We start from the raw sequence: 15,670 nt of genomic DNA, 5'->3' as shown, positions 1-15,670 counted from the left end.
TGCATTACAACTCTCATTTTTCAAAAACGGATTACTTAAGAAGGCTCCTTAAAGGCTAAGTTATTCAAATTAACATAAATTATTCAAATCCATACAAGATAGAGAGATGGTAAGGGACATCCCCGCATAACACATCTTGCCCAAGACCCCTTATATAAAACCCTACCCCTGGGTCCATACAGACTGCTCAAGCCACAAGCAATCAGTTCGGACCCATTCAAAGTGGGCGTGATGAGTCCGTTTAGGTCCACGACCCATGAGCCGTTGACCATGGACCCAACTCTAGCCACTGGATCTGATCCTACCTGCATTTGGACCCACGCGCCATCTCCGACCCGTTATTTCGCATGCCAGTTGCGTGATCGAGCCACAATAAGTCATCAAAGTCGCAAATGGCAAGCCTCTCAGTCGGGTCTGGGTCAACGACGTCAATGGGTTCAAGATAGCTGGATCCCCAAGCGGCAGTGCCATCTTCATAGTAATTGTGGGTGATACGTCTCAGTTCGGACCCATCCAAACGAGCCGTAAATACCTCGCCATGAACCATGTTCTGCTGCGGGTTCGAAACCGGCTCGGCCGACACCCCGGCGTAGTCCGCACCAAACACCAAACTGGCCGAGTCGGGACTGAACCAAGGGTGGCTAGCTTTCCCACCAATCCTGCTCGGAAGGAGCCTCCTCAACCCGGTCCCGTTTGGATGGATCAAATAAATTTCGAATTTGTCACTGCCTGGGTCGTCTCGGTCCGAGGAGAAGGCGATCCACTGGCCATCGGGTGACCACACACACATCGTATCGGTCCACTTCCCCTCAGTCAACCGCTGCAGCCCGGCGTGCTCACCATTGACTGCGTCCATTATGTACAAGTTGTTGTGCCCGGACCGACTCGACCGGAAGACGATGAATTTACCGTCTGGCGATGGGTACGGGAAGGCGTTATTGCCTCCGGTGGCGAGCATACCGACCCGGGAGTTCCGAGGATCCGTATCGGAATCGGAGAAAGAAATCGAGACGATATCCACCGACGTCTCCAAGGAGCCGAAGGCGTGGCCCACACTCGTGTACACCACATTCCTCCTTTTGTAGTCCCACACCGTTCCGAAAGAGAACCGATCCGAGATCCTCCGCTTTCCCGTTCCGTCTCGATTCACCACATACACGCCTGGTCCGTCCGGTGTCAATCTGTTCGAGGGCCGGTACGTTCTTGAACAGTTTCGGTCGATGAACAAGTCGCGTGCCTCCTGCAGGTTCGGGACGTAGGCGATTCGCTCGCCGTCCGGAGAGAAGGACGGGAACGTGCCGTCGATTCGGAAAATGGAAACCGATGAGGGTATCGGGCTCTTTATATTTTCCAAGAAAAGTCGGTCCCCGCTTCCCCGGCTGGGGTTCTGGCCTCTGCATCGGTGATACCCGATTCGCTTCGAATCGGAAGAGAGGAACGGGTTGTAGTGGTCCTTGTCGGGATTGATCTTCTTCGTCACCTCGATGAACTCTCTGCGGACCAAATCGAAGATCTCGACGTGGCGGTACTCCGAGTGGGATCTCCGAGTCGCCACAGCGATGAATTTTCCGGTTCGGGAAGCTGCGGGGGTGAAGGCGTGGACGCCGGGAGGGGTGATTCTCTCCACTTGGGGTTCGTGGGGAAGCCGGAAAACCGCCCGGAAGATGCTCCACCAACCGTCGTCGGCCCGCCGGTGGAAGTAAACGGTGGAGTCGTCGAAGAACGACGGCCATCCCCCGTTGTCGACGAGCTTGAACCGGCCAGACCCGTCGGAGGTGTTGAAGAGGTAAACGTCTGTCCGGATCTCCTCGACCTCTCCGGACCACCCTCGCTCGCCGGACGACGCCACGGCCGTCCACTCGCCGGATGGCGAGACGGCTGGGCTGAAGTCCGCCACCGAGTCGGGGGTCAACCGTCTCGTCTCGAGAGTTTCCAAGTGCGTCGAGTACACCGCCGCCCAGCTCTGCCTGAGAACCCTCGCCGGAGTTTCCGTCGAGACGTAGATCAGGCGGTCTCCGACGACGCAAGGCCGGTCCTTCATCGAAACCTGGCCATTTTCCGGCGTGGGTATGACCGAAAACTCACCAGGAACCGCCTCCATGGCGGACCTTCGGCCGTTCAGGGAGGCAACAGTGGGCTCTCCGGAGAGATAGATTTCGGGAGACCCATTGCGCTCGGAGACGTAGAGGAGGGAGTCGCCGTAGAAGAAGCCGTTGTAGTTGACGGATCTGCCGTCGGTGGCCTGAAACTCTTGGTTGGGATTTGGGGAGAAGTCGTGGGGCAAAATGGGGATGGTGAAGATGTCGAAGGCGTAGTTAGCCCTAGCGTAGGTGGTGAAGACGATGGACGTCGGCCTCTCATTGGAGGAAGAAGAAGAGGAGAGAAGGAAGAAGAGTGAAGGAAGAAGAAGGGTTTGCAGGATCAGCTCCATGGTCGAGGAACTCACACCCTAATCCTGCCCCCCATATATTCAATAATCCAACGGTTTATCTATCTTCCAGACAAGGGTAGAATTAATTAGTCCAGCTTCTTCTACCATACCCAGCCCAGTGGTAGGTAGAATCTGTGATTCACTTTCTTTTTTGTTTTTGAATTTATGACCCGAAAGAAACTGCACTGCACGGAGACCCTGGTGGCGCTAACTCAGCCTGTCATTACCTGCGGTCGTCTTGCCGAAAGCGTAACACTCCAAAGCTAGGACTACATTGGCTTGCGTGTAGGAGCAATACCCATGAGAATCGAACCCATTGTTTCTATCTCCATTTATTGCTCATGCAAGACCACAGTGAATGTCTCTCAAATGACCAAAATACCTCTCAAGTAAGATGAAAATGACTTATAAAAGGTTAAATTTGACATCTAATAACACAACAATCTCAACCTTGATAGAAAAATCACCCACTTGACATTTGTCAAACAATCAAGTTCTATACCTCAACAACCTTACTTAGGGTTCCAACCTTTAACACCTTTCACTTTATCATCCTCCACCACCTTTTGTGATAAACCAATTTTTTTAAGTCAAACATACTGCATTCATATTGTCACAAAATAAAAAAAATCATGGATTTAAAGTTCACACCAACTTCATCCATTAAACCATAGAAACAAAGTGTTTAGTTTAATTGCTAGCTTCTGTTAATGTCATGTACTTGGTCTCAACAGTGAATAACTATTCATTTCTTCAAATCAAATTGGCATCATTTTTTTTTTCTTAGTTAAAAGTTGGTACAATTTTTAAATTCTAATTGCTATGCTGGCACATGTTATCATAAATGTTGGTGGTTTTGTAATAAAACTGTGGAATCCAAATGAAAACTACTCCTTGAAAAAACAAGGAAATGAAAAAGCAAATAGAAAAATAATGATTTCTTGGCAGCACATAAATTTGGGAAAAAGATAGAACCGAATCCAGATCCAACTAGACCAAAACCTGATATTTACACCTAATTGGATTCAGACCTTAGTTAGGTTCGGGTTTTAATAGAATTTGGATTTGGATTCCAATGAAGAATTAATATCGAATCTGAATCGGATTTTTAATCGGATCTAGATATGGCTACCGAATCTGAGTAATCGATTTTTAATCGGATCTACACCCTGAGTCCGACCCTTTTGCACTTAATGGTTAAATATATATATTTTCCAGCATTGCAAGTTTATCTAACCCACCGTTCAGTTTTTTTAATATAAATATCTTCTGTTTTTTAATAAAAATCTTAATTAAAAGGTAAAGTCATTTTACAATTTACATGGATTAACTCAACGTCAACCCAGGTTAACTGGATAAAGTAATGAATAAGCAATCGTTTTTGTATCTTAAAATATAAAACTGCAGAGAGAGAGAGAGAGCCGAAAGTAATTCAACATTACCACTCATCAAGATCAACAAAATGTTGAACCCATGAACCAGCAAAAGCCAAAACAAATAAAGAAAGCACAAGAGAAAAGAACATCAGACAGATAAAATGAGCTCACGCCGAAGCCACTTGCCCAGATTGCGACAAAGGATAGGTAGCATCAGCAGGAGGGAGTGGAAGATCACTAAGATGCATACGCAAGATCGCATAAACATCTACCAAGATTTTATCCACTAGGTTTTGAATGTTAAATGAAATATGACAAAAATGAGCATCGTTTTGCGCCATCCAAACAAACCACCAAGAAGTAAGCAACCACGTCCGTCAGATGAACCTCCACCTCTTGCTGCGCCTAATACAAACCGGCCCCAAGATCAGATCTAGCGCAAAGGACTCCTCCTTAACAAATACTTATGGATGCCTCTAGGTCCTGCTAAAGATTTCCACAAATATTGGGCAAGACCAGAACAAGTGAAACGTATATTCTTCTAAAGCTTTACAAATCACACACTAACTCGGGAGCTGAATGCCCCACTTCTTTAAATTACTGTGGGTCTGGATCCTATCGTGCAAAATTAACCAAGTCAGGACACGAGAACGGGGAGAAGGACCCTTCGCCCAAAGCACATCCTCAGGCAACCAATCAGCCCCCGGCGGTAACAACGATCTATAGACTTTTTTTGTGAGAAACTCTCCGCTTGATGCCAACGCCCACTGCAACCACTGACCAAAATTTTCGGAGTCCTCAAAATGGTCTCTAAAGCAGACTAAAGCCCTCAACCATGATTTACGCAAGTGCGAGAGTGCCAAACCTCGGATTCCCAGGCGAACTGGGATAAGAGCTGGATCCCCATATTTAGCAAGAAGAAAACTAGCATAAGAGTTATCCGGTTGGTGGGCCAACCAACATTGCTTGGCAACAAAAACAATGCTTCGCAGTCTGAGCGCAGAAATGCCTAAACCAGCCACACGCCAAGATAAGACCACCGAATGCCAACCAATCAAGTGACGCTTACCCTTGAGTTGACACCCAGACCATAAAAAGCCTGTCAGCAAGCGCACAGTTGTTTCTCTACTCCCACAGGCATCACAAACATAAACATGAAAAATTCTGAAATAGTTGAAAGAACATGTCTGACTAAGGTTAGACGACCAGCGCTGGAGAGATAAGACGACTGTCACGAAAGCAATTTGTGTTTCACTTTATGAAGTGTCGGAGCCCAAGCAGCTGAAGAGAGGTGCTTTACTTGTAACGACAATTAGCCAAGGTACATAATAGGCAAGTCAGAAATAGTGCAATTAAAAATTCTCTTTTCAGTTGCAAGCATATTGGCATTAACATTGAACATGGTAATAGAGCATTTGGTCTCATTTAGAGAAAGCTCGGATAGAGAAAGAAAGAACTGAATGATAAGCTTGAACCTAAGCATCTGTTGAACATTTGCACGACAAAAAATGATCATATCATTAGTATAAGTAAGAATATGACTCGGGAAGTCGGAAACCTGCAAAGGATCAATGAAACCCGATACAACAAACCGCTTAAGCAAGACCACAAGACCCTCAACAACTGCATTAAACAACAAAGGCGATAGGGGGCACCCTTGCCGCAACCCCCACCCCAGCTTGAACCGGTCTCCTCTAATACCATTGATATTTAACATGGTATGAGCATTTGAGATCAACTCTCTCACCCAACCAGAAAAACGATGACCAATACCGAAATTTGCTAACATTTGAAATAAGAATGACCAATGCACAGAGTCAAAAGCTTTATGAAAGTCTAATTTAAGGACAAAGTAAGGTTGATCGCTATGCTGCAAGGAATGGACAACCTCGGACACCATGATGAACGAGTGTTGGACCCTCTTATTACGGATAAAGGCGAACTGAGAGTCTGAAAAAATTTGCTTTGCCACCGATTTCTGCTTATTCGCTAAAACCTTGGAAAACATCCGATAGAAAGCACTCATAACTGAGATTGGTCAGAATCGAGAAATATCAGTGGCCTCATCATCTTTCGGAATGAACAAAATAATAGCAACATGCAAATGATAAGGCAGTCTGGAGTTACGATGGAACTCATCAAACATGCTCACCACGTCTGATTTAACACAGTCCCAAAAGATTATAAAAAAGTCGATATGAAACCCGTCAATGCTAGGCGTTTTTCAACCCGAGCCGTAAAAATCTCATTGTTAGAGAACCTTCTTTGCATAGATTTGGCTTGCTTAGGCTGAATTGAGCCAACTAGGATATTACCAAAGACACCCTCCACAGTTAACGAAGCAGAATATAAGTCCTTAAAGTATAGCGAGACTGCCGAATTAACGTGTTGATTGAGATAAGAAACACCCTCAATGGAGATAGAAGGAACAACCTTCCTCCTATGACGATGAGAAGCATATGAGTGAAAAAATTTAGTGTTGTCATCACCAGCCGCAAGCCATTTCACCCTAGATCTTTGCTTCCAACGAATTTCCTCTTTGATCCTCCAGCTTTTCAAGAGCATAGTTAATTCTAAGGACCTAGCTCGAAGACTGAGAAATTGCAAATCAGAAAAAGAGTCAGGAGAAGACATAGACTGATACAACGCAGAAATCTCTTGATCCCATGCGGCTATTTGCTGAAATTTCTCCACCTTACGACTATGAAGCCAAGCTTTGATATCCTTAACTAGACGAGAAAGCGCGCGAGAGAGAGACGAAAGTTATCTCCCCATTCCTAATTCCCTAAATTTATCCAGAAAATAAGGAAAAATATCTGAAAAAACGGGATAGAGGAGGATCCAATTCCACCATAATCTCTCTCTCTCGCACGCTCGCTTGCTTGAGCGGCTGCAATTAGGGCACGAAACCAAGACCAATTTGATTCCCCACCACCTACAGATCGATCCCTCCCTTCCGTTCGATCTCCGGAACCTATGCGGGATTTCTCAGCGCTGTTACAGCGCAATTTCGGATTCAAGCTGCAGTGTAAATCAGCCCCGATGTTGTCCACGAGGGGGCCGCCACCCCCTGGTCGAAATCCCCCAATTCCTTCCTCAACGATGACGGTGATTTCTTCAGCGGCCGGTGACGTCTTCAGGGGGCCGCCCAAGTTCTCGGGCACCTGCCTCGTCCGGGTTGGATTCCGTATTTCAGGGGTTGAAGGAGCCTCCGAGGTCGTCGTCATTGCAGGTCTGTGATGATGGAATCTTTGAGAGGGTTCTGGGAATGGGGAGCTCGGCGTCCTTCCAGTATGACGATGTGTTCGCGTCGACGTCCCCGGGAGCGCTTAATCTGTCACCTCCACAGTATGAAGATCTACTCGGGAAATTTGGTAGAAGGGGAACAGAGACGCAGAAGGGAATCCGTGAAGCGAAGTCGAATGAGACCGCTTTCGATGATCGGATCCCAGGGTTCAGTTCTAGCGATCCGCCCCCAAAGAAGAATAGGTAAAATTTTTGTATTTCCTTTGTTGGATTGAATGTGAGTTTGGGTTATGTTCTTAGTCTAATCTCCAGAACGCCTTAATTGGTTGTTCCTTGGCGGTCTGTATGTTTTTGATTTCGGAATAATGGAGGTCAATTGAAGCAACCAAATGCACAGCAACCAGATCAGATTATTGCTAGTACACACATACATGTTATTCTTGAAATAATGTGAATTGAATTTATGAATGGTTCCTTAGTTCTGCAGCTGCCTCATATGTCACATGGATGCTCCATTTCGACTCCCGTTCTATATCCCCTTATATACAAGTATTACTGGAAATTTCATCAAAATGGCCATATTCCTGTATCATCTGATGTATCCATTTGACATTACAGGTAAGAATAAGAAAATGAATAACATTGATGCATGATCACATCCTATGGTTAGACTTAAGAGAACAGAACAAAAAATCCATGAAAATCGTGGTTCACACGGTAGTTCTCATATTCTAGTGACTCTCTCTCTCTTTATATATCTATCTATCTATATAGTTAAATTATATTGTATATATTTATTAATACACATATATACGTATCTTTCATATTTTTTGTCTTTGTATGTAATGGGCCATGCCCTTTAGGGGCATTTTAATCATTTTGTATTAATGTAATAGGATCTACCCATTAGGGGGCAGTTTGGGACTTTTTCTGTTTTTATTTTTGTTTGTTTTTTCGTTGGGACTAGCTCTCATGTTTCCTCCCACTTGTATATATATACATGGGATGTCACCCAGATCATTGGTATGATTTTCTTAAGCATTTCCCGAGTAAAATAAAATTTTTTCTTGAGTGTTAATTGTGAACTCTTGTGGTGTGTGCCCTTATGGCCTTGTATTTGCCCATTAGTGGCTTGTCTATTGCCTTATTGGCTTTATGCTTGCCCTCGTGTTTGACATTATATATATATATATATATATATATATATATATATATATAGAGAGAGAGAGAGAGAGAGAGAGAGAGAGAGAGAGAGACACGAAAATAATTCAACATTACCACTCATGAAGATCAACAAAATGTTGAACCCATGAACTGAACAAGAACAAAAGCCAAAACAAATAAAGAAAGCACAAGAGAAAAGAACATCAGACAGATAAAATGAGCTCACGCCGGAGTCGCTTGCCCAGATTGCGACAAAGGATAGGTAGCATCAGCAGGAGGGAGTGAAAGATCACTAAGATGCATACGCAAGATCACATAAACATCTACCAAGATTTTATGCACCAGGTTTTGAATGTTAACTCGAATAAGACAAAAATGAGCATCGTTTCGCGCCATCCAAACAAACCACCAAGAAGTAAGCAACCACGTCCGCCAGATGAACCTCCACATCTTGCTGCGCCTAATACAAACCGACCCCAAGATCAGATCTAGCGCAAAGGACTCCTCCTTAACAAATACTTTCGGATGCCTCCAGGTCTTGCTAAAGATTTCCATAAATATTGGGCAAGACCAAAACAAGTGAAACGTAGATTCTTCTGCAGCTTGACAAAACACGCACCAACTTGGGAGTTGAATGCCCCACTTCTTTAAATTACTATGGGTCTGGATCCTATCGTGCAAAATTAACCAAGCCAAGACTCGAGAACGGGGGGAAGGACCCTTCGCCCAAAGCATATCCTCGGGCAACCAATCAGCCCCTGGCGGTAGCAACGATCTATAGACTTTTTTGGTGAGAAACTCTCCGCTTGGTGCCAACGCCCACTGCAACCACTGACCAAAATTTTCGGAGACCTCAAAATGGTCTCTAAAGCAGGCTAAAGCCCTCAACCACGATTTACGCAAGTGCGAGAGCGCCAAACCTCGGGTTCCCAGACGAACCAGAATAAGAGTTGGATCCCCATATTTAGCAAGAAGAAAACTAGCACAAGGGTTAAAAGAGTGAAAAAAAAATATGATGCATGAAACTCGATCTCAACACCTCTTGCAGAAGAGGATAACGCCCATACCAGTAACCTGAGAGAGAGAGAGAGAGAGAGAGAGAGAGTTGGTTTCTCCTAACCGTCCATATTCTGTGGATGGTACTGATTTTCAATGTTCTAGGTCATGTTCGATAAATCAGACCCCACAAATGTGTCCAACATGATCCATTTGTTAGGAATCAACAGATCGATCATGTTTTTTCAAAGAAAAATATGATTTTATGAGCTTTAAGATTTTAAAAAATTGTAAGCCATACAGATCCCATTTGTTATGTCAGCTTCCAAAAAAGATAATGAAAAAAAATAAAAATTTGAGACTGTTAACACACACCTACCGTTAAGAGGAACCAATCATTATATATAAATATAAGGCCCATGTTAAGACTTTTGAAGAAAGTGCCCATGGAAGAAACTCCAAGGAGTATTGTCGCCTAAATCGTTTAAGGGAACAACCATTATGGGCGGGGAAGATTCAATTCCATTTGTGGCACAATATCTTGGGGGTGCACTCCCCTTCACATGGTGCACTGATGCACTGATGGATCATTAGTGCTGGAAGAGGTTCAAAGGGGAGAGTGGACCTTTTTGGACAAATATACGTGGGGAAGAGTTAGTCACAAATAGAAAGAAAAACATCGTCGGAATATGCTCAGGATGTAGTTGTGGGTGCAAGATCGATTGATTATCCGCTTGCCAGGTTGGATGCCTCGAATCTTAAGATTGATTAAAGTCTCTCTCTCTCTCTCTCTCTCTCTCTATATATATATATATATATATATATATATATATATATATATATATATATATATATATATATATATAAATAACAGCTTTCGTGACTGCTGCTAAAGCTATTATTTACGCCCAAACATTTAGTGGCGGTTGCTAAGTGTCATTTTACAATCCGATTTTTGTCCAATGACTGAGCGTCCACTGTTACGCCCAATCGTGTGTATGTGTGTGTATATCCTCGGAGTCTTGAGTCACTATGTTTTCAAACCATAAAACTTTAATAAGGTATATGATGTCTTATTGATCATTTTATGCTGCCCAGGGAAGCTAAAAGGACTAGCCATTTCCAGCAATCAATTTTTGATAAGCCACCCCCTAATGCATGGGGTGATCCTTTTGTTATTCTGGAATCAAATTCAACCACAGCATCCTCATCCTCAGGGTTGTTCACTGATCCTCTTGAACATATCAATGTCTCCACAGCAAGCACAAAGAATGACTCTTCTTCTGTTGATGGTGAATTACTTCATGAGAATGGTGCTTTCAATGGACTTCCTAGTGTGCCTTTATTTTCACCTAAAAAGGGTACACTGTTTAGAATGGGACAGCAAGGTGGTGCTACGCAAAGTACAGCTGGCAAAGTTGATGATGATAAATTTGTGAAGAAAAGCTTTGAGAACAATATACAGAAGGACCATTGCAATTACAGCGATTCTCATCAAACACTGTTTGATATCCCTCCTAGTTCATCTGATTCTCATCAAACGATGAGTTAAAGTGGAGGGTATTCTTCAGGTGTAAATATGAGTTCATTTGCCCCAAATGGACAGGTGGGTTTGTCTCCCAGAGCGGATGATACCATCGAAACTAATGGTGACATATGGCTTACAGTGGACGAAATCTCTCTATTCACACAACATAGGAGTGCTCCACCACTAACTACCAAAAGAAAACCAGCATTATGGTCAGAGAAAAGCTCTTCTGCTTCAAATGCAAATACAAAGGCTAAGGAGCACTCATCTTTCACTGCATCTGCTCAGCAACATCAATTCACTCAGGCAGCTCCTGATTCCATGAAGAGTTCCGGCATATCTCAAATTGATGAACTTGAGGAATTTGCTATGGGCAGAGATCGAACTTATGCTGATGAATGTGCAGATGGAATGTTTCCAGAAGAAGATTTGGAAAACAATTCAGCTGCAACATCAGCAGCAGCCATTAAGAAAGTTGTGGAGAGAGCTGAATCAAAGATGAAACAAGCCAAAAAAGCAATGGAGAGAGAGAGATGCCAAGACTGCTAAAAGTAGTCCTTGGTAATCGAGAAAGAGATGAGAAAGTGGCTCGGGAGATTAAAGACCAGGAGAAAGAAGAAAAATTAGAGTGTGAAAGAGAAGAAAGAGAAAAGGAGGAGAAAGAGGGAGAAATGAAGAGACTAGAAAGGGAGCAAGAACTTGAAAAGGAGAAGGAAAAGGCAGACTGAATAGATGTGGAGCGGGCAACGAGAGAGGTTCGTGAGAGAGCAGCTGCTGAAGCACGCCAGAAGGCTAAGAGGAATGCTGTTGAAAAGGCAGTTGCTGAAGCACATGAACGAGCAGAGAGAGCTGCAGTTGAAAGGGCAATAGTTGAAGCACGTGAAAGAGCTGCTGCAGAGGCTAGGGAATGTGCTGCTGCTGAGACAAGGGAGAGGGAAGCAAGAGTGAAAACTGGTGTGGAAAGGGCTACTGCTGAAGCTTGGTTGAGAGATGAGAGAGCAGCAGTAGAGAGAGCTTATGCTGAGGTTACAGCAAGGGCTGCTTCGGCTGCAAAAGAGAAGCATCAGAAAATTGAAAATGACTTGGATTCCTTCTTTAGTATGGGAGCTCAACCAAACAGTGCCCCACGGCAGCGGACCCCCCCTTCGGTGAGAGTTTTTTCTTGATGTTCTCCTTGTGCAAACACTGATGGATGGTTTTATGTTTATTGGCACACAATTCATCGTACTGCGTATTTTAGGAGAGCATTTTTGACACCCAAGTTCAGAACAAAGGAACTCCTGATAGGATGCATGGGACAGCTGCAGCAACTCCATCCACCATGAAAAAAGCATCATCCCCAACAAATATGGTTGATGACCTGACTTCCATATTTGGAGGTATTGTTAGTTTACCAAGTATCATCTTGTTTGGAAATTTTATTAGCATGATTTTTCTTTATGATTTATTTGTCTGTTCTTTACTATTTTTAACTGATGATTTTTTTGTGGCCACCGTAGTTGTTCCATCTTCAGGAGAATTTCAAGAAATGGAAGGAGAAAGTGAAGAAAGACGAAAATCTAGACTGGAACGGCATCTGCGGACACTTGAGCGTGCCGTATGCTTGTTGATTACATGTCTTGTTTTCTTTCATGGCTTAGCTTTTCAAGATCTAAGGTGGATGAGACCCCAGAGAGAAAAAAGAATTTCTTATAAAGTTGCATGTTCCATTTTGCATCTGCCTGTGGTCTCAGATTGGGCTTTGTTTTGTCTAGGCAAAAGCTTTGGCAGAGAAAAATGAGGGACATGCAAACTCAGAAGGAACAAGCAGAACGACATGCAAGATATCAAGATGTTATGACCAAATCATTTATAGTTTCCAGACATAATAATGCATCATAAAATGTTCATCATATTTATTATACTCATAGTCACCGATATTTTGAAGATATCACGATATAAGCAGTTTTTCAAGGTCAGCCAGTATGTTCCTGAGATTTTCAAAATATCACCAGAACCTAAAATATCGCGATATAATTGAGTTATTTTCCCGAGATATTATCGAGATTTTCAAAAACCTGAATGTCTTAAATCAACCTATACCTAGCCAGGTGTGCAGAGCCTTTGGTAGGCTGAGTTCTGGTATTGTGTCAAACCAACCATGCATGACTCATGTGCTGCCCATGCAAGTTTTGTGATCTCAAAATAAATATTCCCGTGAACAAACTCTCTGTCACTCATTTCTCCATGATAATTAAATGCTGACACTGTTTCTTTCATTTGCTTAGGGTTGTGAAGGAACCAATTGAGATCAGGTGCAATGTGATAGCACACTTTAAGTGTGCTGCTACACATGATCACCTCTACCATCTGATGTTGGCCCCAAGCTGATAGTCTGTATCCCAAATATGGTGGGTGATTAGGTGCAGCAGCACACAAAAAGTATACCATCACATTGCACCTAATCATCCTCTTAGGAAACCGCATCGTGGGGGAACTTAAAACTAAAGAAGATTGGATAAAATAAGAGAGATGAAGTGCTTATATCATTCAATGTCCATTGGAACTCTTGTATGACTAAACTTACACTCTTAGGCTTCAATATTTTTATAATAGTAAGCTTCACATTACTACACGTTAGAGCGATGCTATAAGATCTAGTAGGATCATTTGGATTTGGACATGGAAGACTTTTATGAGTATGGTACCAATGGAGATGGGGATTTGTTAAAGCACCTGCTTGTTTCAACACTAAAAAAAGGCATTTGTGCTATTAGAGCCCTGTTTGGAAACTAAATGTCATGTGGTAGTTGCCAAATACTACATCAGTTCCCCCACCAGTGACTGTTCCGGATGACCTTCTCAATGCTCTTCCAGTATTAATTTCCAAGGTTGTCAAATGCGATGAGGCGAAGCGAGGCGTTGAGCATGTTATGAAGCGAGGCGTTGAAGCGTAAGCTTCATGATCAAAATAATAAAATATATAATATTAATAAAATAGCACTGGTAAATGGTTTTTTAATATAAATATACATATATGAGTTTGTTTGATGGTTGATTTAGTAAATATAAGGTTTTTGAAGGACTAAATAAATAGCTCCCAATTTTTTTAAATTATAACCTTGAATTTGTTTCCATCAAAAACGGCCTAAGCAAAAAAAAAATAATCTTAGTGATGCATATAAATATTTTTTTCTTGGGCATATCAAATGCATACATGCAATAGAACTATCATGAAACTATAGTTTTTCAGCAATGCACTTTTGCGCACATCTCTTACTTATATACAGCCAGGTATATGTAAATTTAAGTTAGTTATACTAATGCAAGATTTTTAGTGGTTTACCACCACTCAATTAATCGGGAGCTATTAATGCTATTGAAACTTGCATCAAACATTTACTAAAATCATATTGAGGGCAATCCAAACAGTGATATATTTGAAATTATTTTAGATAATTATGTATTCAAAGCAATTCCAGAACGCTTTGAGGGTGCGCCTCAGTACCTTGAGCGTGCGCCTTGCCTGTGAGGCGTACACTTCAAGTACTGAGGCGTAGGCCTCTCACAACACTGTTAATTTCATCTTTTCAGCTGCATTCCAAATACCTGCACAAGTGAAAGTGGTAAATTCTCAGCTGAACAGTTCCACTTATCCCAAACAACCATGTGGATTTGCTAAAACCACAAAATTTGGGGATTTCGTGGGTGCATCCTTAGATGCCACCAAATGGCAGTTTCCAAACTAGGACTGAAGGTTGTCATTATCAGCAGTTGTAGTCGAAGAGTAGATACATTTTTTTTATGACGAAGGAAAACCCTAACTGAGAATCACATCACTTAATGGGCCCGCCACTTTACGAGGTACTTTAATCATGCATAAACCAATTAAAATGGTCATAAGAAAATCATGTTAACTGTTTGATCGATCTATTAATGAAACATGTTAATACCAACTAATGAAATTATCAATACCTAACGAAGTGCATACAGCCTCCTTTAAGTTGCTTTTGATTGAGTGAATCAACGACGAACTTGAAAGACCCTCAACTAACAAATTTTCCCAACAGCATGAGGTGCACTTAAATCCCATATTTTAGGGGTGCGTTTGTTGCAGGCTCACTCGGAGGCACGAGCTTTCCTGCAAAATGCTTGCCTCCATGGGAAAGCTAGGGGTGAATTTTCTTAAGAAAATGCTTATTTCGTATGCAAATCCTGAGGCCCACCAATTCTTTCCTGCTGGGGCATTTATCTGAGCCCCTACAAGGAAGAGCCCTCTTTTCATATGAAAGTAGGCCTCTTTGCTATGAAAGGAATTGAAACAAATGCCCCGTAAACTTTTTTTAACCTACTTTTTTATTTTATATCATAACAATGGAAAGTTTTAAGTCTGTCCACTCTTAGGCCCATTGGTTTCATTTCTCTCAATAGGATTAGCCTTTCCTAAGAAGAGACACGGACTTCTGAAAAATCCTGCCAGGTCAGCCTTTCCATGGACGTTCAGAAGGTACCATGAAAAGAGGAAGGCTGTGGGAAAACTGGAGCCCACTTGTGCCAGTACTATCATGCTTGGATGATTACTTCATCCATGGTAAGAAAAAGGAGGAAAAGGAATGTCAGCTCAGCAATTTACCATGATTTTTTTTTTGAAAAGCAAGCTGGGTTAGGCAGACCCACCAGTTAGAGAGCAGGTTGTATGTTCTCCACTGAACACGGGGCTGCGTGCTCGGGGGTCCGAATGAGTGCCACGTAGTACTCATTCGGCTGTTTATGTACGGAAGAAGATCTTGGGATCGTCACAACACAAGGTTACGTGCATTAGCTGCTCCTACCAGACAAGCGGAGCCACCGTGAAAACTACATGACACAAACCATTAGATAATTTACTGTGAAAACTACATGAAACAAACCGTAAGATAAATTCAAAACTTCATAGATGTTCAGTCTTCC

At 42.8% G+C, this 15,670-nt stretch overlaps 1 protein-coding gene across 1 annotated transcript; it reads right to left on the bottom strand.

Annotated features, from left to right (window-relative positions):
* Positions 1 to 6: 6 nt before the first annotated feature.
* LOC149848288 (uncharacterized) lies at positions 7 to 2,660 on the bottom strand. Its single transcript, XM_089988851.1, has one exon. It carries the CDS (start codon positions 2,429 to 2,431, stop codon positions 302 to 304), a length of 2,130 nt encoding a protein of 709 aa, XP_089844977.1. The 5' UTR covers positions 2,432 to 2,660; the 3' UTR covers positions 7 to 301.
* Positions 2,661 to 15,670: the final 13,010 nt, after the last annotated feature.

Source organism: Nuphar pumila, chromosome 1 (assembly GCF_984573655.1).
Source record: "Nuphar pumila chromosome 1, dmNupPumi1.hap1.1, whole genome shotgun sequence".
NCBI classification, from domain to species: domain Eukaryota; kingdom Viridiplantae; phylum Streptophyta; class Magnoliopsida; order Nymphaeales; family Nymphaeaceae; genus Nuphar; species Nuphar pumila.
Note: the sequence above shows the minus strand (reverse complement) of the source record. Positions and strands in the feature narration are given on the sequence as shown.